Below are 24,328 nucleotides of genomic sequence, written 5' to 3'. Positions count from 1 at the left end.
CCAGCCCTAGAAAGAACTCGCTCTATCCCATCGCTATCAGGTATTGGTCATCCTATGAATAATGTGGATAAAGGCACAGGCTATAACTGTATTGAAAACTTCATAGAAATCATTACCGTGATCGGTGGCAAAGCAGTCTATAATGTCCAGGTTGTCCCACAAGGCCTGCATGTCCTCTCGGGTCCCCAGCATGGGACGTACTTGACCTTTCTTGTCCCCCAGTCGGTCAAGGTCGTCCAGGCAGAGGAACAGGTGATGGGGCGCCACCTCACAGGTAACTTGGATGCCTTTCTGCTTGGCCGCCTTAATGATCAGGATCTAAAAAAGGCAAAGTGATCTGATAAGTGAACATCTTATGGCATATTAATGACTCAACAAGGCAGGGGAACTCACCTCTTCCTTTTTAGCCACGTGGCAGATGTGCACCGACCGCTTATATAGCTGAGCCACCATCAGAATTGCTGCAACTGTCTGGTTCTCTGCGTGAGCCACAATCGGCAAATGAGACGGCCACTTCTCAAAGTGCTGCAAAAAAAATGGCAAAGACAGGTACCGATCAGAGTCCAAACGCCCAGGAGAAAATGAACTGGAGATATCATCCCTAGGAAAAAGAACTCAGAGCCCAACAGTCCAAGAGAAAACAGTCCAGAGCTGTCACCCCAAACAGAGGTGGACTCAGGACCCAACCTCCCAGGAGATAATTGGACCCTGGATGTGACCCCAAACAGAGTAATTCAGAACCCACCCGCCTAGGAGAAATAGATTAGAGATACCCTAGAACCCTGCCAACCACTTGGGAACAAAAAGGACAGGAGACCAAAGAACCGAGAGCCCCTCCAACGCCCACCTGGAAACACAAAAACCTTCCAACGCCCACCTGGAAACACAAAAACCTTCCAACGCCCACCTGGAAACACAAAAACCTTCCAACTCCCACCCGGAAACACAAAAACCTTCCAACGCCCACCTGGAAACCCGAGGCCCCAGAGACCCGAGAACCTTCCCAGGCCCACTTGGAAACACAAGAATCAGACACCCAAGAGTCCACAGCCCCTGGGACAAGCAAAGCCTCTACAGGCTTCTCAACAGGAGAGACAGCAATGTGGACTCACCTCCATCCACAAAGAGACATTGTCCATCTTGAGCTGAGAGTACGTGTCGTTCAGATACATCTTCAGTCCTGCCGCTGAACTGGCGATGGAGGAGAGGGACCCGGCATTCTCTGAACAGGCACCCAGGAACAGGGCAAAGTCACATCGGGCACCAGCCTCTGCTAGCTGAAATAAAAGCATGGTATTAAATCAGGAGGGGGGGGGGGGGCTGGTGCAGCCGGCGGAACTACAGTACATAAGCACATCATTTACCTTCTGTGCCAGGGAGAAGGTGGTGGCATCGGTGATGGCCGGATTGGTGTTGGGCATGGCACACACCATAGTGACACCTCCTGCCAGAGCCGCCGCAGTGCCAGAGGAGAAGTCTTCCTTATGAGTGGCGCCAGGTTCTCGTAGATGTACGTGTACGTCAATCAGACCTAGAGGAGATAGAGAGAAGGCAATGCCAAAATTTAGGGATGCACCGAATGGGTTTTTTGGTGCCGAAACCGATACCGAAAATGAAAAATACACTAGGCCGAAAACCGAAACCGATACCGAAACAGCACCGATACCGAAAATGACTGTTTTTAAAAAATATTTTTATACAGGGGATGGTCAGAGACTGGGGACACGGTACAGGGGATGGTCAGAGACTGGGGACACGGTACAGGGGATGGTCAGAGACTGGGGACACGGTACAGGGGATGGTCAGAGACTGGGGACACGGTACAGGGGATGGTCAGAGACTGGGGACACGGTACAGGGGATGGTCAGAGACTGGGGACACGGTACAGGGGATGGTCAGAGACTGGGGACACGGTACAGGGGATGGTCAGAGACTGGGGACACGGTACAGGGGATGGTCAGAGACTGGGGACACGGTACAGGGGATGGTCAGAGACTGGGGACACGGTACAGGGGATGGTCAGAGACTGGGGACACGGTACAGGGGATGGTCAGAGACTGGGGACACGGTACAGGGGATGGTCAGAGACTGGGGACACGGTACAGGGGATGGTCAGAGACTGGGGACACGGTACAGGGGATGGTCAGAGACTGGGGACACGGTACAGGGGATGGTCAGAGACTGGGGACACGGTACAGGGGATGGTCAGAGACTGGGGACACGGTACAGGGGATGGTCAGAGACTGGGGACACGGTACAGGGGATGGTCAGAGACTGGGGACACGGTACAGGGGATGGTCAGAGACTGGGGACACGGTACAGGGGATGGTCAGAGACTGGGGACACGGTACAGGGGATGGTCAGAGACTGGGGACACGGTACAGGGGATGGTCAGAGACTGGGGACACGGTACAGGGGATGGTCAGAGACTGGGGACACGGTACAGGGGATGGTCAGAGACTGGGGACACGGTACAGGGGATGGTCAGAGACTGGGGACACGGTACAGGGGATGGTCAGAGACTGGGGACACGGTACAGGGGATGGTCAGAGACTGGGGACACGGTACAGGGGATGGTCAGAGACTGGGGCCACGGTACAGGGGATGGTCAGAGACTGGGGCCACGGTACAGGGGATGGTCAGAGACTGGGGCCACGGTACAGGGGATGGTCAGAGACTGGGGACACGGTACAGGGGATGGTCAGAGACTGGGGACACGGTACAGGGGATGGTCAGAGACTGGGGACACGGTACAGGGGATGGTCAGAGACAGGGGACGTGGTACAGGAGATGGTCAGACAGGGGACGTGGTACAGGAGATGGTCAGACAGGGGACGTGGTACAGGAGATGGTCAGACAGGGGACGTGGTACAGGAGATGGTCAGACAGGGGACGTGGTACAGGAGATGGTCAGACAGGGGACGTGGTACAGGAGATGGTCAGACAGGGGACGTGGTACAGGAGATGGTCAGACAGGGGACGTGGTACAGGAGATGGTCAGACAGGGGACGTGGTACAGGAGATGGTCAGACAGGGGACGTGGTACAGGAGATGGTCAGACAGGGGACGTGGTACAGGAGATGGTCAGAGACAGGGGACGTGGTACAGGAGATGGTCAGAGACAGGGGACGTGGTACAGGAGATGGTCAGAGACAGGGGACGTGGTACAGGAGATGGTCAGAGACAGGGGACGTGGTACAGGAGATGGTCAGAGACAGGGGACGTGGTACAGGAGATGGTCAGAGACAGGGGACGTGGTACAGGAGATGGTCAGAGACAGGGGACGTGGTACAGGAGATGGTCAGAGACAGGGGACGTGGTACAGGAGATGGTCAGAGACAGGGGACGTGGTACAGGAGATGGTCAGAGACAGGGGACGTGGTACAGGAGATGGTCAGAGACAGGGGACGTGGTACAGGAGATGGTCAGAGACTGCGGACGTGGTACAGGAGATGGTCAGAGACTGCGGACGTGGTACAGGAGATGGTCAGAAATTGCACACATGATACAATTGATACAATGCAGCCAGCCAGTGTGTCCCCTCACATAGCAGCCAGCCAGTGTGTCCCCTCACATAGCAGCCAGCCAGTGTGTCCCCTCACAAAGCAGCCAGCCAGTGTGTCCCCTCACAAAGCAGCCAGCCAGTGTGTCCCCTCACATAGCAGCCAGCCAGTGTGTCCCCTCACATAGCAGCCAGCCAGTGTGTCCCCTCACATAGCAGCCAGCCAGTGTGTCCCCTCACATAGCAGCCAGCCAGTGTGTCCCCTCACATAGCAGCCAGCCAGTGTGTCCCCTCACATAGCAGCCAGCCAGCGTGTCCCCTCACATAGCAGCCAGCCAGCGTGTCCCCTCACATAGCAGCCAGCCAGCGTGTCCCCTCACATAGCAGCCAGCCAGCGTGTCCCCTCACATAGCAGCCAGCCAGCGTGTCCCCTCACATAGCAGCCAGCCAGCGTGTCCCCTCACATAGCAGCCAGCCAGCGTGTCCCCTCACATAGCAGCCAGCCAGCGTGTCCCCTCACATAGCAGCCAGCCAGCGTGTCCCCTCACATAGCAGCCAGCCAGCGTGTCCCCTCACATAGCAGCCAGTGTCCCCTCATAGCAGCTAACCTGTGAAGAGAAGAGGAGGAGAGTCGCCTCCGTCGCCTGTTTGATCACAGCAGGGGAACATCACAGCTTTCAGTTCAATAGCTGTGTGTTCCCGGCCGCGCGCCGTCACGTACAGCCCCTCCCCCTTGTCAGGGCACTTTGATAGACAGATCATCCGTCCAATCCTACAGGTGATCTGTCTATCAAAGTGCCCTGACAAGGGGGAGGGGCTGTACGTGACGGCGCGCAGCCGGGAACACACAGCTATTGAACTGAAAGCTGTGATGTTCCCGCGCTGTGATCAAACAGGCGGCGGAGGCGGCTCTCCCGCACTATATAGATATAGCTTTTCATGATGGGCGCACCAGGGGCGGGGGGCGGAGCCCCGCCCCCTACCCTGGCCCCGCCCCATTTTCAGCTCCATTATCGGCCGTTTTTCTCTTTCGGCAAATTGCCGAAAAGGGCATTTTCGGCCGATATGTTTCGGCGGCCGAAATTTCGGTGCATACCAAAATTACTAAATAGCCAGGTATTTCCCAAAAATGATAAAAGTTGGTTTATGTAAACCAGGCAGCAGGTGAAGGACACACGCCACCTTTTTAACCAAGCAAAGTGGTAATAGTAGACAGTCTTGTAGTATGGAAGAACATGCATGTGTTACCACGCTATAAGAGTGGAAGACTGCCAAGATCAGGAGCTCCCTTCCCTTACAATTGTACACCAACTACTGTAATTTACTGCAAGAATTAGAGCCGAAAAAGGAATATCAAAGCAACCTGGAAGACGGATAAACTTCTGGGAGGTCATACAGTCCACGTGGGTCTTCACGGGAGGGTTGGCTCCAATCTGACGCAGAGCCTAGAACAGAACAGAGGGAATCAACATTAAACCACTTACTGAACTATTCCATTTCATGTTGGGTAGAAACCCCGTTCAGATGTTCTTTGGCACCATCCTGATACAAGTACAGCAAGGCAAAAGACATCCAAAAATCATCCTGCCAATGTGAAACAATTATAAGCTAGAATCTGAAAAAAATATCTTGTATAAAAAAGACACTTTGTATAAACATGCATACATTGAGGCAATCCAAGTGTACCTATTTATAAATAGATTATATTAACTCCCTGGAGTCAGGTCAGTCCCAGATATCTGCTCTTAAGGTCTTCGGGGATTTAAAGCTTTCCTCATCTTCTGCCCATTATATAAAATTTCCTTCATCTTCAAGATGAACACTAACCTTACCTCCGCACCCGTTCCCTTTTAATTCCCTGCAAGCTTACATCTTCACAATAAACTCTTTGAACCTGCAAAGCCCACCTTCATTTCCTGTCTGAATGACCATTCTTATCAAGCCCTCTTGATCAGTACTGTCACTGGACTACCTATCAACTTTCTCTGCCATCAAAATTGTATGTTCCTAGTCATGTGTGGGCACAATTATCAGGGTCAACATCAGTCACGCACATACATACATACATACACACATACATATATACACATACATATACATATATACATACATATACATACACACACATATATACACACACATACATACATATAAATAAAACAACCCAAGCATCACTTTAGACGTGCATGCTCCATCCCTACTGGTTACAGACAGATGGAAAGCTGGTAACGTGCACATCCGTATTAAAATCTCTATTTAGCTACAGAATAATAAGAACAGCCTACAGGTTTCAGCAAATAGCCTTAGTCATAGCCTATGACTAAGGCTATTAATTTACCGAAACATGTAAGCCATTCTCGTCGTCAGTATTCTGTAGGTAAAGACTTTGAAATGGATGAGCGAGTTGCCGGCTCTTCATTTATCTGCTGTTTGGAGGACACTTGCAGCCAGAGCACCGACTATTCAGATTTCTGACATCTATTATGGGACTCGGAAGCCAGCGCTGCATGTTTTTCATTTGTGGTTACTAGGGTGAAGCAGACCCTAGCTGTGCTATCTGCTGATCAGTTCACCGACTATGCGCTATTAAGCGTGATCAGGAGATGGCACAGCCAAAGTCTGTAGCATCCGGTGTCCCGTGGGGAGGGGCATGCACGTCTAAAGCGATTCCGGGGACACGTTCTCTCATTAACAATTGAGGCAGAGGGCTGTGATGTTTATTGCTGCATGCCAGTCCCTCCTACCCAACTGAACAAAGACAGCTAAACCTAGTGATGACAAAAATGGGTCTCAAAGGGGGTATTTCTTGAAGGGAATGTATTGAGTATACACTACCCTTCAGCTACTATTCTCACCCTAACATTCCACCACAGGTTCACTTTGTAACCCATTTTTGCATTCACTTTTGCTTTAAAGTCCCTACCATCCATCTCCAGCACATAAGGACTAAGCAGTTACCAATCTTCTCCCCCACACTCCTCACCTCCACAAACAGTTTGGTGCACTTGATGTCGATGATCAGGGGAACGGAGTAATCCACCGCCAAACGGCGAGTACGGTACCCGCGGGTGACGAAGGAGGAAAGCCTGCGACCGCCAGAATTTCTCATGGAGAGGTTGATGACCAGATCAAAATGGTTCTCGGACAGATGGTCCATGATGCTGCCCTGCTTCTCCTTCATGGGCCCATCGCAGTCCGGATCTTCAAAAACCCAATCCATCGCCTTAATCTGCAAGAAGCCATTAAAAAATGGTTACTGCTGAAGGCGAGGAGACACTGAAAAGGGAGGCTGACAATACAAAAAACGTGTGTAATCACCTTGATTCCGTGTTCAGTATAGAAGTCGGCTGTGCCAAGACTGGCAAACAGGCTGTACCCAAGGCTCTCCAGGGCCCGCACGGTGGGCAGGAGCTCGCTCTTATTCTGTTAGAGGAGAAAAGAAAAAAAGTATAAAAATACCAGGCAGCAGGGGTTATGATGTTAAAAAAAAAAAAAAAGAAAAAAAAAAAAAAAAGAAGGAATACAAGGCTCTCAAGAAGATTGGAATTCTGGGTAAAAGTAATTTGTACATTGCAAGACTTAAAAAGTAGTTGTAAACCTCAGACATGAAATATGAACAAAGCATATCCCTCTAGAGCGCAAACTTATCTTAGTCCAAAGCACTAAGTGTAATTTCTAGTTGCTGCCTCCTTCCTCTGCATGTGTCACTTCTGACAAGTTTTCCTGACACCAAGAGAAAAAAAAAGGTGACGGGGGAGGAACCTCCAGCTGACTGACAGCCACAGCTCTTTTCCTGTGTGCAGCGGAGGGGGTGACCTTTCCCTCCAATGAGCTCTCAGGGTGCTCCTCACCGAGCTCTGAAGGGTGTCATTTCAGCTCTCCACCTCCTTTTCTCTTGATATCTCAAGCTTTATAAATTCTGGACTTTGAACAGATGTAGAAAAGACGACGGCAGATAAAAAAGGTAAAACTTCTACAGGAGGATGTGTTTCATCTCTGTATCACTTGAGGCCAGTCACTTCACTGGTTATATGAAAAGGTTTATAACTGCTTTAAAAGAGAGACCCCACCACCTCGCCCATTCAGAGCCAGGGTCTGATTATACAGCTCCAGCATCGATCCTCCTATGACTTTCAATGCAAAATACACAAGCTTTCCGGTTATGCGGGGCATCTGACCTTCTCCAATAAGCAGCCAATCATTAGGGCTGACTACTATCATATGGAGGGGAGTGATGTCACCACCCCCTATAAGCTCTGGGTATCTTTCAATGGCTGTACCCAAGAAAAAAAAAGTGGCGGTTGAGTGTTGCAAAGGAGAGTGTATAGTAGTCGGGATGGGAGTGGCCTTTAAGTAGCCCATTAAAGCTAATGTAAAAGGGACGCCAAAAATGTGGCATCACCACAGCTTAAGTGCTGTTAAATGCCCAAGGAGACCCAAGAGGTCACGTTCTCATCGGTTCCACGATTACTGAACTAGTGTGTCACCCTCTTTTCCTCCCCACACCACTGTTTGACCATGCTGCTCAACAAAACACCACTATTTCATGAGGTCCGAGTGACAGCACTAGTCTCTGGCATAAGACACGTACTGAAAATTAGTGCTGTCATTCAAATACACCAGGTGGGTAGCTTGAAGCACAACAGAAACCAAAAACTGGTAAACAAAAAGGACAGCTTGTGGTAGATACAGTGCTGGCTTGTAGCTCACCCCAAAAAAAAAAAAAAGGAAAGACCGTAAATTGGGCTTTAGTCTGGGAAGGAGCTGACAGCCAGCACAAAACGGCTTTTATTGTGCAATGCTGTCACGTATCAAAACGAGACACAGTGCTAAATGTACTTGACCACTTGGGGCATTCACCATCAAGTTGTGGTGCAAACTCTTTAAAAAGAATAAGCTGCAGAATAGATTCCTAAAGAATCTAAGATGAACCAGTTGATCAACATTTTAACTGTGCCTGTATTGTTTTCTGGGCTTCATAGCACCAGACGCTCTCTCTCAATCAGAAGAGGTTTGCTGACATGGAGGAGAGTCTCTCTAAATTCGGACCCATCGTTATCTGAGCACTAAATTCAACCAAGCGGTGAAACCGCATCCCCCCCCGGGTCTCTCACCTTGTAGCTCCCAATGGTCAGCAGAATGTTTTTCTGTGGAATCTTAAAGCCGGTACTCAGCATGGCCTTCAAATAGGCTTCGTAGCGGTTCTCTCCAAAGCAGGCCACCTCCCCCGTGCTGGTCATCTCCACCCCAAGGACCACATCTGCTCCGGCCAGTCGAGAGAAGGAGAACTGAGGCACCTGGGTTAGAAAAGGAGAAAAGAAAGAAAAAAAAAAAAATCAATTACTGACAAACATTTGACTTGGTTTGAGCTTTCTTTCCAAACTCACCAAAACGGTATGAAAGGCTCCTGATTTCTACTTTGCCTAGGAGGACGGAAGTCTTACCTTCACACCCACAATTCCTGTCCCCGTCATCAGTCCAACCGGCTCCACTTCCTCTCCCATGATCACCTGTGTGGCCAGAGCCACCATGTCCACCCCCAGAGTCTTGGAGACAAAGGGGAAGGAGCGAGAGACTCGGACGTTGCACTCGATCACTTTCAGCTGATCGTCCTGCAGAGAAGACAAGGAGACTATGGGAGGCGTCCAATGTGACAAACATGATAGAGGAAATGTATATGCGTTAGAGTGATAACATGCATGATTATGATAGATAGAAGATATTGGAGCCCCAGTTGAGACGAAAGTCCATTGAGACGAAACGCATCAGTTTGCATTTTACTGCTCCAGACATTGCTTTTAACTCGTGATCACATTTTTGTACACCTCTATGATTTGATGAATGTACTTTTTACAATAAATCCCACTTTTTGAACTGCACCACATGGAGCATTTTTGTTTTTCACCATCTTTACATTGGTCCGGGTGAGAACACCTGCCTACTTGCTACCTACTTGTGGATCAATCTCCAACCATGTTCCAGGTCTATCAAGCCTAGTGCAACATCGGAGTCCCAGGCTTTGGCTGATACAAGCTTGATTGACCCACTACTGCCAGCATGTGAGTCCACTCCGTCTGCCAAGAGTATACATCTATACTTTCTTGGTGAACGATATAGTATTTCTGGCGTCTCAACGACCAGTCACACTATATTCCACTATTCAAAATGTCATCTCAAGAGTGAATCCTAAGTCCTTCACGTTTTCACTGTTTCAGTCACTGGACTTCATTATTATTAATTTCTTGTATACATTAGTAAGCAATGCGAAAAAAAAAAAAAAAGCGAGGGGTGAAAGACTTGACGTGGTCTCATGTGGACAAGTAACCCAACTATATAAAACTTAGGACAATCGCAAGCTTGTGACTCCCCCATCCAAACCTAGGCATCCAATAAATGGTTCATTGCATCATGGGAGGCCTAGAGCACGCCATGCACACCATGACATTGGAGTCATAGGAGACATTGAAGTCCTAAACCCAAATATCTATTTTTTCTCTCTCCATGTGGCTCCTAAATTATTCTTCACCCCTCTTCCTGCAAAGCCTGATTTAAAATGAAAAAGTAGAACTTTGAAATACCTGCATGAGGCTTGGAGCTCCTCCTTGAGGTTACAGGTTCATTTTAATAAGCTGATCACGTGAGGGCTTATGAGCAGACAGGTAGGGTTGATGGTAAAAGAAGTCATAGTGTTGAGATAGATTGGCCCTCTTACCTTGGCAATCAGCTGCAGGTTGAAGGGTCCGGTAACCTGGAGCTCCAGCCCCACCGCATGGACAATGGCTTTGATCCTCTCCAGGGTTTTGGGGGTGATGTCCTGAGGAGGGGTGACCAGTGTGGCATCTCCAGAGTGGACTCCGGCATTCTCTACATGCTCACAGATGGCGATTGCCACCACCACCCCATCACAGGCCACAGCATCCACGTCTATCTCCTGGGGGGGGGGGAGAACAACATACATGGCATTAACAGACTAAAAATAAAAAAGGCTTCATTAAATCTCAAGGCGGCCAATGCAAATGACCCAGCTTATTCATCAGGGGGTCTGCAGAATAAAATACAAAGACAGAGCTGGCAATGATGGGCGTTCAAGCATTCCTCTATAAAGTCAGACTCGCACATCAGACATTGTAGAAGGTATTCATTTTTGTGCCCAATCTAAATACTTGAGAATAGTTTACAGCAGTTACCGTATTTATCGGCGTATAACACGCACCTTTTTCCCCTTAAAATCAGGGGAAAACCACGGGTGCGTGTTATACGCCAATCCTCTGCGATTTCTGTGCGATTTTCAGCCACCTTCGGCCCTTCTCGGCGGCCGAAAACCGACGAGCAGGGCCGATGCGGCCGAAAGCCGCCACAAGCCGCCCAGTATGGCCGAAGGCAGCCGAAAGCCGCCCAGTACGGCCGAGAACTATCAGGCGCCGCCAAGATACACAGGACATCTCGGCGGCGCCATTTTTAAAAATAAAAGCCGACAACGACGGACAAGGCTGCAACGACGGACAAGGCTGCAACGACGGACAAGGCTGCAACGACGGACAAGGCTGCAACGACGGACAAGGCTGCAACGACGGACAAGGCTGCAATGACGGACAGGCTGCAATGACGGACAGGCTGCAATGACGGACAGGCTGCATGACAAGGCTGCAATGACGGACAGGCTGCATGACAAGGCTGCAAATGACACTGACAAGGCTTCAGATGGACACCGATAAGGCTGCATTGATGGGCATTTAAATGCAAGTTTTTTTTCCTTAAATTTCCCTCCTAAACTTGGGGTGCGTGTTATACGCCAATAAATACGGTACATTATCCTGAGCTCCAATAAATCATTATTATTACTTCTTGTTCTGAGAATTACGGTTTTCATCTGGTGAGGTCAGAGTTTATTGATCAATAACTCACCAGATCACATTCTTAACTTAAGAAAAAAAACAAACAAACACCGACTGACCTTGGCTTCCTGGATGTATTTGGAGATGACCACGGGATGTTCTTTGGACACGGCAACGGCGTTGCTGAGCACTTTCTCCAGATCTTCGTCGCAATGTGCAACGTTCATGGCAGCCCCGCTAAGAACGTAGGATGGGCGCACCACGCAGGGGAACCCCACCGAGTTACAGAACTGCAGAGCACACTGGAGAAAGAAAGACAGAAAGGTGAGCGAGGGGGATTGAGGCAGAGGAGGCATTATGAGAAATGGGAGACCAAAGGAGGTGGAGCCAGACCCAGCATAAGCCCCCTTATCCCTGAGGCGGGCAGAGCAGACACAGCATGCCCTCCCCTTAATCCGGAGGCAGGCAGAGCAGACCAAGCATACACCCCCATATAGCAAATGCGGGCAGATTATATCCAAAGCCCAGTATATCACAGAGTTGGGCACAGTAGACCCAGTGTACCCCATTATCCCAGAGGCCCGCTGAGCACACTGCAGGGTACCTCTTTATTCCAGAGGCATACCTTCATATCAGACAGCTCCTTCCACTGCGGTTGGCTGATCCCAATGGTGTCCAGCAGGCGGGAAAACTTGAAGCGGTTTTCGGCAGAGTCAATGGAGTCAGGCGAGGTGCCAAGGACACGGCACTGCTGTCGGTGCAGGGACATGGCTATGTTGTTTGGTAGCTGGCCTCCCATGGACAAGATGATCCCCTCTGGGTTCTCCAGCTCATAGATGTCCATCACCACCTGGAAGAGAGGACAGGAGCAGTAAGTACAAGAGCTAACCACATGCCAAAAGGGTCATCACCTGCGCCTCTTAATTCGCCGCCCCCCCTCCCCAAAGCACCAGTTGGTCTTCTGTGTCCACCGCTGACTTTAAGAAAACATTGAGTCCAAAATTTCACTCCCCAATAACTAAGCTTGGTTCTACCATCTCATTGGTCGACAAAATCACTCATCGCCTTAAACTATTAAAAAGGCAGGAGAGTTTGGAGGCAAGATCCATTTTTAAAGCAGCCTTTAAGATTTGCTTGCAACTTGAACTGCTTATATTTAAGTTTTACTTCATGTGAACAATGGCTCTGTGTGCCCTCCCTAATTAGAGGGCAGGTGCCCTTTAAAGGACCTGCACCACCCTCCGACACTCACCTCAAAGGAGATCTCGTCAAAGTAGAGCCTGTTGCACATGTCGTAGTCAGTGCTGACTGTCTCCGGGTTATAATTCACCATAATTGTCTTGAAGCCCATCTGCGAAAACAGAATTAAAGTTAATTGAAACCCAAAGAGGAAAAAAAATAAAAATAAATGGGAACAATGTGCAGAGCAGGCAGAGAGCACAGAAAATGGATTAGCTCATAAGTTTCAAGACAGGATCAATAGGTATAATTGTCACTTATCGAATAGACTTAAAACCCTTAAATTTTCATGATAAACTTATTTTAGAGCTAGCGACGTGACTGGGTCTCTGTGCAATTCAGGCAGATCATAGCTTATGGGAGGGACCAGCAGGGTGCTGTATATAGCTTCCTGCCTCAGTACTCAGTCCTGGTGCCTGCAGTGGGCTGGCACATGGGAGAAGTTATGCAAATATCAAAACACCTTGATCGTGCTTTAGTAAGCAGATTGGGCAGATAACAAAAAGGCCACTGACAGGCCCCGCCCCAGAGGAGCATTCTTGAAATCATACAGATCCCCAGGCAGCTCTGCTTCTCCCGCAGCCACACCTCACCTTGCGCAGTTCCTGTATACAGCCCACCGCACACCAGTCGAACTCCACGCTGCTACCGATGCGGTAGACACCGGAGCCGATCACCATGACGTGTGGCTCCTCAAACGTCAGGTCGTGCTGTGTGCCGTTGTAGGTCAGGTACAGGTAATTGGTCTGTGCCGGCCACTCAGCGGCCACCGTGTCAATCTGCTTCACTGCCGGAAGGATTTGCCATTCCTGCCGCAACTTCCGGACAGCGAGCTCCGTGCTGTGAATGAGGGAGAAAAACATCCAGGTTATACCATGCCAAAGTCCAAAGTCCAAACTATATATCCGAACTACCCTACAAATTACATACCAAGACCCCCTTTCATTACCTGCCACCAGATCTGGCCACACATTAAGCAAACAGCTGGCAAAGATTTTAAAGCGGCCATGCATATTGCAAAAAAATAAATACAAAATCCAGCTGAAAGTTCCCTGCAATAGAAGACCTCCAAACTCCCCATCCCCAGCGTCTCCTATTTTTCCTCAACTACAGGACTGCAACCCCCGGTGGTGTCTTCATTCAACACTTCCAGGAGTTTCAGATACGAGTCTCCCCTGATGGGAGCTGTGATTCCTTCCTGTCCCCTACTTCAGCCACAGGAATTATCAGTGACTCAAGACAGGTCAGAGGAAGGAACCACAGTGCACAGCGGCAGACACAGACATCCAACACACCTGCAAGAGTTAAATGCTAAACAGACAACAGCAAAGGCTTCAGCACTGGAACATAGATGAGGTAGGGGATATGGACACCAGAGAGGCAAGAAAATCTCCTCTTCTATTACAGGGAACAGAGGCGTAGTAGAAGACATGGTACACCTGGGAGGAGAGTAGACTACCTCTTCTATTACATGGAACAGAGGCATAGTAGAAGAAATGGGACACCTGGGAGGAGAGTAGAATACCTCTTCCATGTCTTCAACTACTTCACTGTTCCATGTAATAGAAGAGGTATTCTACTCTCCTCCCAGGTGTCCCATTTCTTCTACTACTTCTCTGTTCCATGTAACAGAAGAGGTATTCTACTCTCCTCCCAGGTGTCCCATTTCTTCTACTACTTCTCTGTTCCATGTAATAGGACACCTGGGAGGAGAGTAGAATACCTCTTCTGTTACATGGAACAGAGAAGTAGTAGAAGAAATGGGACACCTGGGAGGAGAGTAGAATACCAAGGTTCCACTGTACCTCTTCTATTACAGAGAACAGAAGAGCAGTAAAAGACACTGGACACCAGAGAGGGGAGTAAAACACCTTTACAGGGAACAGAGGAGCTGATGAATACATGGGGCACCAGAAATGCATACAATAAGTCTTATATTACAGAAAATGAAGTAAGAGACACAGGTGTATACCACCTCTTCTATTATTGGGAATGGAGGGGAGGTAGGGGATATGGGGGACCCAAGATGGGAGTATATTACTTCTCCTATTACAGAGAACAGAGGGGAGGTAGGAGAAAGCTAGACACCAGAGAGGCAAGTATGCCAAATAGGTACAAGATGGCATCGAAGCCCTCACCTCTGCACAGCTATTGCCACCTGCTTGTCGGAGAAGCCCAGCTGTTTGGCACGGAGCAGTACATCCCGGGTCATGGCGGTGTCGCCCTGGTAGGACTCCAGTATGGATAGGTGGTCTGTGATGTTCTTCATCTTGTGGAGGAACCAGCGGTCGATCTTTGTCAGTTCGTACAGGCGCTCGATGGTGTAGCCAGCCCGCAGAGCTGCTGCCAGCACAAATATTCGCTTGTCCGTGGGGGTCTCCAGCTCCTGAAGGACAAGGAGAGTGATAAACCTGCCACTGCCAACGCAACATCAAATTCACTCAAATCTGGCGACCATGCTTACCTCATCAGACTCCGCTTTCAACGTGTGGTCGAACCCCACGCAGTTCTCATCCACCATACGCAGTGCCTTCTGGAAAGCCTCCTCGAAATTCCGTCCCACCGACATGACTTCCCCTGGAACAGTAAAGCATGAACCATAACATATCAACGAAAAAACCTGCCATGGAAAAAACATGGAGACCACCACTACGGAACCTCCTCCTAAAATGCCTGGCTGCCATCCTTTGGCTTCAATCCATCCACAAACCTAGGACACGAAAGCATCAAGTGAGGTCAGGAGTCCAGGTCAGTGAAAGACGGAAGGCAGAGGATCAACATGATATCCAGTCACCTGGCAATTTGTAAAAGGAAGTTGAGGGATGGTGGCCATTTTAGGTGGATTTCTGAGGGGTGCAGCCAAAAGCACAGAGGAAGCGAGGGAGATCTCTAGAATATGCCAAAACATCACCACCAACCCATGTACTTACCCACGCTCTTCATTGAGCTGCCGATCTTGGTGCTGACTCGTAGGAATTTACTAAGATCCCAGCGGGGGACCTTCACCACGCAGTAATCCAGGCTGGGCTCAAAGTTGGCTGTGGTGGAGTTGGTGACAGAGTTTCTACAAAAAGGATGGAGGAGAGAAACAAGACTTAGAAGACATCTCGTCTGACCTTACGAAAAATGCTAGCTTGCCTGGTCATTCTGGGCCAGTGACTGAATGAACTACTAAAACTAGGAGGACCAGAATTACAGACTTGGCATTTTCATTATAAAATGCAGCTCATGTTTCATTCTTTACATTGGCCAGTGGACACCAACCTAAATGAGATGAAGGATCAGTTGGATATAAGCAGGGGGCACTGTACGCAAAAAAAGGAACAGCTACTGGAAAGGTAGGAGGGGTTCAACATGCAGACATAAAAAAAAAAAATCTTTTGTATACCAGAGGTTGCTGAAGCTTAGATGCCCAGACCCAGTGCCCCCCCAATAACCAATAATGGCTCTGATTATTTAGACAAAATTTCCAGTTTAACCTGATCTGAACTAGAAACACACATGTTCACAGTTTTAGATCTCTCCTGCAACGTTGAAGCTATCAACAGGGGGAAAAATGTGCATAAGAACATAAAGGGTTTGTAAACCTTCGTTCTTTCTCACCTTTAAAAAAAAAAAAAAAAAAAAACACCTAGCAGCGACGACCCCCCCAGCCGCCAACCCCCCCCCCCCCTCCCCATTTTGCTTAATTGAGCCCTGGAACTTGACCAGTGGGGACACACTGTCTTTCTGCCCAGGGCTCAGCTCTTGATTGGATATATTGACAGCAGCGGGAGCCAATGGCTGCGCTGCTATCAAATCCAATGACGCAGGCGCCGAGTTATACATTCGGCCTCTATGGACGCCGATTGCCGGACTCGGGAGCACCCCCTCAGGAGAGCGCTTCCCCTAAGGGGTTATCTGATGTGGGGTGGAGCCGCGAGAGCCACCGAGGACCCCAGAAGACGATGATCAGGGCCACTCTGTGCAGAACGAGCTGCACAGTGGAGCCAAGTATATGTTAAAAAAAAAAAAAAAAAAAATGAACCCTTACAGTCGCTTTCAAAAAAAGGCATACTGTGGTCATACGGTGGATTTACAGCAGCACCCATACATCAAGACTGATGGGGAGCTGGTAGAGGACATACCTGAGAACCGGAAGAGGGATCCCTAATGCCAGTTTGGCTGCCACATATGCCAGGGGGTATCCGGTGGCCTTGCTTGCCAGGGCCGAGCTGCGTGAGAGCCGCGCGTTCACCTCGATGATGTAATACTGCGAGAAATAGAATATGAACAGGTGACACATCAACACTAAGAGGGAGGCTCCGTGTGACTCTGCAAGAAAAGAATCTCGTTCCCCTCCACTACCTTATAGAACGCCTGGGTTGTGTCTATTTCAGGATACCATGCTAGTCCTTTACCTGCTCAGAGTGTGGGTTAAGGGCATACTGGATGTTGCACTCTCCCACAATGCCCAGGTGCTGGATCACCTTGATAGCAGTGTTGCGTAGCATGTTATACTCGTGGTCATTCAGTGTCTGGCTGGGCGCCACCACTATGGACTCCCCGGTGTGGATACCCAGAGGGTCCACGTTCTCCATGTTACACACCTAGAGAGAGAGCGTGAGAGACTTAATTCTGAGACCTTCCAATCCAAAAGCTCCACATCTAACAAGTTTGGCGATGTACAGAAATCTGCTTACCGTTATGCAGTTGTTGTAGGCATCTCTCACCACCTCATACTCAATCTCCTTCCATCCCTTCAGCGATTTGTCCACCAGGACCTGCGTGGTGTGGGCGAATGCCTGGCACACCAGGGACGTTAGCTCCTCTTTCGAGTTGGCGAAGCCAGAGCCCAGCCCACCAAGTGCGTAGGCCGAACGTACCAAGACCGGGTACCCCAGACGGTCCGCAGCAGCCTGAGCCTAATGAGGAAGGAGGGGAGAAAAAAAAAGTGGTCATTATTCAGAGTCAAGTTACTATCACCCAAGTAAGAATAGCCTGAAGACATTGGGAGGCAATACTGAGCCTCCATAGGGCAGTGACCCCCCCCCATACCAAGCACTCCATTACCTGCTCCAGCGAGGAGGCGGCCTCACTTGGTGCCACATGTTCCCCGATCTCCTCCATCTTTTCCACAAAGATCTTCCGGTCTTCCGTCATCTCAATGGACTTCACAGGGGTGCCCAGGACACGCACATTGTACTTCTCCAGCACCCCGCGTTTTGTCAGCTCCACCCCGCAGTTCAGAGCCGTCTGACCGCCAAATGTCAGGAGAACGCCATCTGGCCTCTCGTTCTTTATCACCTGTGAAGGAAGTAGAAGGGTCAATAGTGATCCGCGGGAACATCGCCAGTACCTCGGTTTCTGATCACACCCACCTGTGTTACATAGTCTGCCGTGATTGGCAGAAAGTACACCTTGTCCGCAAGCCCCTTGGAGGTCTGCACCGTGGCAATGTTGGGGTTAATAAGCACAGTCTGGATGTTTTCCTCTTTCAGCGCTTTAATGGCCTGGACAGAGAAGAGAATTGTGGGAAGTCAGAGGAGGTCAGTTCACAAGCAATAAAAAAAAAAAAAAAAAAAATTATCATAAAAATTAGAAGAAGATGTGGATTTGAGGCTAAAAGATGTTCTGAAATATTTATTCTATATGCCAACCCACCACCAACCAGGGCACCCAGACAATGCACTCACAAACCCACCTAAGCTTTGCAGCCACCAGTCAGGGCACCCTAGCTCTGCAAACACTGCCAACCAAGGCGCCCTTCCGCCTTTGTAATCAGGGCATTCCAGCTCTGCAGACACCATCAACCAAGGTGTCTCGACACTGCACTTACATCAGGCACGTCAGCTACTCTTTTGTGTTGGTGAAGCCAAAGACCAGTCCACAAAGTGCCTAGACTGGGTATCCCACAGCCAATCAGGGTGTCCTGCTGGCTTTGCAACTACTGTCATCCATGGTTGGCTACTGCACTGCACTTGCCGACCCAACTGGCTCTGCAACTATTGACATCCATGGCACCCCAACTAAGCAAACAATACCAAACTGGGGTGTCCCACAACTACTGCCATCCATGCTCCCTACCAGCTCTGCAGCTATTGATAACCATAGCATCCCAGCACACCACTCACCGACCAAACTGGCTCTGCATCCACCAACCAGTGCACCCTGGCTCTGCAATGGATGCAAACAAGGGTGTCCCACTGGCTTTGCAACTACTGCCATCCATGGTGCCCTCCAGCTCTGCGGCTATTGCCAACTAGGGCAATGCCGCACTGCATTCACTGACCCAACTGGCTCTGTACCCACCAGTGCGTCCCGGCAAGGCAACTATTGCCCACCAGGGCACCGCAGCCCTGCAAGCACCACCAAACTGGATGCCCTGACTGCAACCACAGTTCTGCACCCACCAACCAGCAAGACTAGGCACCCAACAACCAGGGCACTGTCAGAGGTGAATTGGGTAGCTCTCTAATTTGCAACCACAGATGGGGCTCGGAATGCAGTAAGAACCGGCAATCTTATATTTAAGGGTCAGACAAAATTTGCACAATCATTTTTGAAATGCAAAGTGTCCACCTGTCATCCCTCATCTCTTTTCTCTCCAATAGACCAGACATCACTCATCCCATCCATACAACTTTGATTCCCCATCCTCCACCCACATCTCTGTGCTGACTAAAGACAAATTTACGATGCCCTCAGTCTGCCAAACCAGCGCTCATTCCAATGGCATTGGAAGTGACAGTTTACAGCAAACCTTTCCTTACAGACACACATGAGAGCTGCCAATGCCCTTCTGAAGGACATCTGTTGCCTGGTTAGTACCCTGACCAACAGGGTCCTCCATAATGCCCATCTAAAATATCAGACATCCTTACTCACATACAAGTTATTGAAGCTGCAGGTAAACATGGCAGCCAAGAAATCGGTGTTTAAGAAGTAGCAATGGCAGCCTGCACAGCTCTCTGGAAAAGTTTCCTGTTGGAGACGTTACCTGGGATCCCGAGTAGTCAAACTCCCCGGCCTGGCCAATAGAGAGCCCCCCAGAGCCCAGGATCAACACTTTACGAGGTCTGCAGGCAATCAACTCAGACACGCTGGGAGCATCTTTGTATGACAGGAGATCGTCAAGCCGCTGCTTCACTAGAGGAGAGAGCAGAAGACGGACAGATGTAATCATATTTGCTGTGAATTAATCCACCACTCGCTATATTGGTGGTCAACTTCCTCCCACCATTATGGGAACTCACCTGTGACTCCTCCCACTCTCCCAGCCTTTATATCCCGCACGGTGTCCAAGAAGACGTCAAAAAGACACACCAAGTCCATGGGGCCAGCACGGTGCTCAGGGTGGAACTGCACACTGGAAGAGCAAACCAGGAGACCCCCACATAATGAACGTTCTGCTCTAGAAGGTTACATGACTATAACACACGAAATTGCAATATTTTCTGAAGACTCCATCAGCAGCCATTAAAGAAAGAAGCTTCACCCACCTGAAGAACGGTTTGGAGTCGTGAACGATGCCCTCATTGGACTCATCATTGGCATTGGTAAAGAGCGGTGACCAGCCTTCTGGTAAGGTTTTGGGGTCGACGGCGTAGCCATGATTCTGAGAGGTGATGAAGCATCTTCGGGAGCCCTCGTGGATACACGGCTGGTTATGGCCGCGGTTGCCATACCTGTGTAGAAGATGAGATCAGGGCTGAGAACAGTCCCCTCTCAATCCCACCTCCGGGAACTGAAATGCATCTATTACCAGTGAAAGGCACCTCTAAATTACCGAAAAATAACTAGAACTTCATCTGGGGGAACATTGCCTGCCCTCCTGCCATAGTAGCACCTGCACACATTACCCAGAATAACCACAGTGCAGACCAACCAGATCCTTGTATAACCAGACTTCCATATGAGGAAAATTGCCTACCCTCTTGCCATGGTGCCACCTGCACTCTACATTACCCAGAATAACCATAGAGCAGACAAACCAAATCCCTGTTCAAACAGAGCACCACCTGAAGAACACTGCCTTCCCTCCTGCCAAGGTGTCATCTGCAGTCTACAACACAAAGAATAACCACAGAACAGACAGCAGGTCCCTATATAACCAGACCTCCACATGAGGAACATCGCCTGCCATGTTGATACCTGCACTCTATATTATCCAGAGTAACCACATAGACAAACCATCCTTGAATTACCAGACCCCCATCTGCGTCTGCCCACCTGCTATGATGTCACCTGCATTCTACCTTACTTAGAATAACTATAGAGCAGACACACTAGGCACTCCATCTGAGGAACATCACCACCTCTTCTGCCCAGGATAACCAAAGAGGAGACAAACCAGGCGCTTGTATAACCAGAACACCATATGAGAAACAGGGCCTGCCCTACTGTTGTGACACCAGCTCTCTGCATAACCTAGAATAACCATAGAGCAGACGCACCGTCCTCCATGAGAGGAACATCATTTACCCTCCTACCAAAGGTGCCATCTGCAGTCTACAATACCAAGAATAACCATAGAGCAGACAAACTAGGTCCTTGTACACCCAGACTCGCTATCTGAGGAACATCGCCTGCGCTCTACGTTACCTAGAATAATCATGGAGAAGACACACCAGGTCCAAGTAAAACCAAACCTCCATAAGGAAAGTTACCTACTCTCCTTCCAAATTGACACCTGCACGCTACATTATCTATAATAACCACAGAGCAGACGCAGTAGGTACTCCATCTGAGGAACATCACCATCTCTCCTGCCAAGGACATCCAAAAAGGAGAGACAGACCAGGTCCTTGCATAACCAGAATGCCATCTGAGAAACAGTGTGTGCATGCCTGCCCTACTTTTATGGCGACACCAGCTCTCTACATAATCCAAAATAACCATAAACTAGACAAACCAGGTCATCGAATAACCAGAACCCCACCTGATGCATTGCCTGCACTTCTGTCATGGTGCTTGTATAACCAGACCCCCATCTGAGGAACATAGTCTACCCTCCTGCTATGGTGACATCTGCACTGTTACCAAGAATAGCCCAAGAGCAGATACAACAGGTCCTTGTATAACCAGACCTCCAGCTGTAGAACATTGCTTGCCCTCCTGCTATGGCGATACAAGCTCTCTACATAATCCAGCATAACCATAGAGCAAACCATGTCATTGTATAACCAGAATCCCATCAATTTCCCACCAGCCATGGTGCCACCTGCAGTCTAATTTACCAAGAATAACCATAAAGCAGACAAACCGGGTACTTATTTGTATCACCAGACCCCAATCTGAGAACATCGGCTGCCCTTCTCCTGCTAAGGTGACAGCTGCACTGTACATTACTCAATACAACTACAGAGCAGATAAACCAGGTCCTTACATTACCAGACCCCATCTGAGGAATATCGCCTGCCCTCTTGCTATGGTGACAGCGGTGCTCTACATTTCCCAGAATAACCGTACAGCAGACATACCATATCAATGGTAAAGCCAGACCTCCCTATGAGGCATTTTCTTCCTTCTTGCCATAAGTGCCACCTGCACGCTACATTACCAATAACCATAGAGCACACAAACCAGGTTTTGTATAACCATACCCACCATCTTTGGAACATCGCATAACCTGACAGCTGCACTCTACATTACCTAGAATAACCAAAGAGCAGACCAACAAGGTCTTTGTATTACCAGACACGCCATCTGAGGAAGGGTCCTCTGAACAGTTTTTTTTTTTTATTTCCACCTGTGTCCCCTCTGGAACCCAAGTCACGTAGTAAGGAAGTGTAAGTGAAGATAAATCTCGCAATGAGGACACCGCAATAAAAAAAAAACACAAAGGATCCAACCCTTCCAAACTCCATCCACAATGTCCTGCATCAATGGCTGAATTTTGACTAACCAAGCCAACCATAAGTTAACTGAGAGGAGCTGCCACCAGAGAGTACCCAATAACACCTCGCCCCCACAGTCCATGCTTACTTCATCTTGTAGGTCTTGGCCCCGATGACCAGGGACAGGATCTGGTGCCCCAGGCAGATTCCAAACACCGGCTTTGGTTGGTCTTCATGCATGAAGTTTCGGATGTTCTGGACAGACTCCTGGCAGAAGACCGGATCTCCAGGACCATTACTGAGAAACAGCCCGTCAAAGTCTGAGGAGAGAAATGGCACTGAGTGAAGGAAACAAGAAATGATGGACACATTGAGATGTACAGACAGGCCCATCCCACTAGTCATGATCTGCCTGCATTGCATAGAGAGATGTACAGAGACCCAGTGATGACACCTAAAATAAAGTGTGTAATGAAAACAGGGGTTGATGAGGGTGGAGGAACAAATTACATTTTAGCTTTTTTTTCCCCTCTCTCTCTCTAATTTGCTATCCAGTGTCCCACTTGGGAAGAAATGTCTCTACTTCTGCCCTGGGGAAGGGAAGGAAAAATATCTAGCTAGCACTGGAACAGACATCCCCACTGGTAAATGTACCCTCTATTCTGGAATATTTCACAATTTACAATAAACATGAGAACATTCAGAAAGGATAAAAATCGCCCCCAGAAGGACAAGTTGGGGTTGATTTACTAAATCTGGAGCACTCAGAATCTGGTGTAGCTGTGCATGGTAGATAATCAGTTTTTAACTTCAGCTTGTTCAATTAAGCTTTGAAAATAAAACCTGGAAGCTGATTTGTTTCTATGCACAGCTGCACCAGATTTTGCACTCTCCAGTTTTAGTAAATAACCCCCACAGATAAAACCAGACCGGTCCTAACCCTTCCCTGCTCTAGCCAAAAACAAGTGTGTTGACTTTAGGTGCACCATATCTTGCTGGCATCTCTCTGGGCTCGGTATGACATTTCCTTCTCAGCATAATTCTAGCTCTTCTCTGCATTAAAATGTACAATATAGACAGACAGGAAACAAGATGACATCTCATATTCTGGTTTTCCTGCAAGACGCACTAAGCAGAGAGAAGGTTAGAGATGTGAAAGGACTTCAACATAAAACATTGGTGGAGACCAGATCAGCAAGAGACTAAGGAAAACAAAAAAAAAACTGTGTGCGCACATGTATTGTTGTATCTGCCGGTGCCGTGCCCATGCCACGCATCTGCCAGTGCCGTGCCCATGCCACGCATCTGCCAGTGCCGTGCCCATGCCACGCATCTGCCAGTGCCGTGCCCATGCCACGCATCTGCCAGTGCCGTGCCCATGCCACGCATCTGCCAGTGCCGTGCCCATGCCACGCATCTGCCGGTGCATCGCATCAAAGCCCTTACTTGTATTGAGAGATATGGACCCCAGAGAGAGAGAGAGATATAATTTTGCCCCTGTACAAATCAATAGCAAGACCTCATATGCAGTTCAGTTTTGGGCACCAGTTCTCAAAAAGGATATCGGGGGAACTGGAGAAAGTGCAGAGAAGGGCAACCAAACTGATAAGAGGCATGGAGGAGCTCAGCTATGAGAAAAGATTAGAGGATCTAAATCTATTCCCGGTTGAGAAGAGGAGATTAAAGTGGTTGTAACCCCTCCCCCACAACCTTGTCCCATGTAAATCAGCATAAAAAACCCTAATGAACACTGCTTGTAGATATCGCCTTACTTGCTTAGTATTGTTGTAATCCTTTTTGTTCTTTAGAATGACGTCACTGAGCATGCCCAGATCTCCCCTGATTTACGGCACACTCTGTGTACTTGTCTATCTATTATCATGGACTTCCTATGGCACACAACACTGAAATCCCAAGAGACTGAGAGCTTCCTC

General features: G+C 49.0%; 1 protein-coding gene across 2 annotated transcripts in view; it reads right to left on the bottom strand.

Annotated features, from left to right (window-relative positions):
• CAD (carbamoyl-phosphate synthetase 2, aspartate transcarbamylase, and dihydroorotase) overlaps positions 1–24,328 on the bottom strand; it is a 71,580-nt gene that overhangs the window by 22,920 nt on the left and 24,332 nt on the right. For both annotated transcript variants that reach the window (XM_077489389.1, XM_077489390.1), the window contains exons 6-31: positions 22,543–22,714; positions 20,058–20,243; positions 19,812–19,924; positions 19,556–19,704; positions 17,937–18,068; positions 17,629–17,862; positions 17,259–17,480; positions 16,977–17,165; positions 16,704–16,828; positions 15,507–15,640; positions 15,041–15,153; positions 14,715–14,962; positions 13,170–13,416; positions 12,590–12,688; positions 11,963–12,187; positions 11,457–11,639; positions 10,215–10,433; positions 8,947–9,114; positions 8,617–8,799; positions 6,821–6,925; positions 6,486–6,731; positions 4,866–4,947; positions 1,365–1,531; positions 1,113–1,277; positions 394–525; positions 117–318 (exon numbers count right to left, since the gene is read on the bottom strand). In XM_077489389.1, the coding sequence (XP_077345515.1) occupies positions 117–318; positions 394–525; positions 1,113–1,277; positions 1,365–1,531; positions 4,866–4,947; positions 6,486–6,731; positions 6,821–6,925; positions 8,617–8,799; positions 8,947–9,114; positions 10,215–10,433; positions 11,457–11,639; positions 11,963–12,187; positions 12,590–12,688; positions 13,170–13,416; positions 14,715–14,962; positions 15,041–15,153; positions 15,507–15,640; positions 16,704–16,828; positions 16,977–17,165; positions 17,259–17,480; positions 17,629–17,862; positions 17,937–18,068; positions 19,556–19,704; positions 19,812–19,924; positions 20,058–20,243; positions 22,543–22,714 (4,440 nt within the window). The remainder of the gene's footprint in view (positions 1–116; positions 319–393; positions 526–1,112; positions 1,278–1,364; positions 1,532–4,865; positions 4,948–6,485; positions 6,732–6,820; positions 6,926–8,616; positions 8,800–8,946; positions 9,115–10,214; positions 10,434–11,456; positions 11,640–11,962; positions 12,188–12,589; positions 12,689–13,169; positions 13,417–14,714; positions 14,963–15,040; positions 15,154–15,506; positions 15,641–16,703; positions 16,829–16,976; positions 17,166–17,258; positions 17,481–17,628; positions 17,863–17,936; positions 18,069–19,555; positions 19,705–19,811; positions 19,925–20,057; positions 20,244–22,542; positions 22,715–24,328) is intronic.

Source organism: Lithobates pipiens, unplaced genomic scaffold (assembly GCF_037356315.1).
Source record: "Lithobates pipiens isolate NorthernLeopardFrog02 unplaced genomic scaffold, aLitPip1_a1.2 Scaffold_18, whole genome shotgun sequence".
NCBI classification, from domain to species: Eukaryota; Metazoa; Chordata; class Amphibia; order Anura; family Ranidae; genus Lithobates; species Lithobates pipiens.
This window is presented reverse-complemented; position numbering and strand designations above follow the sequence as displayed.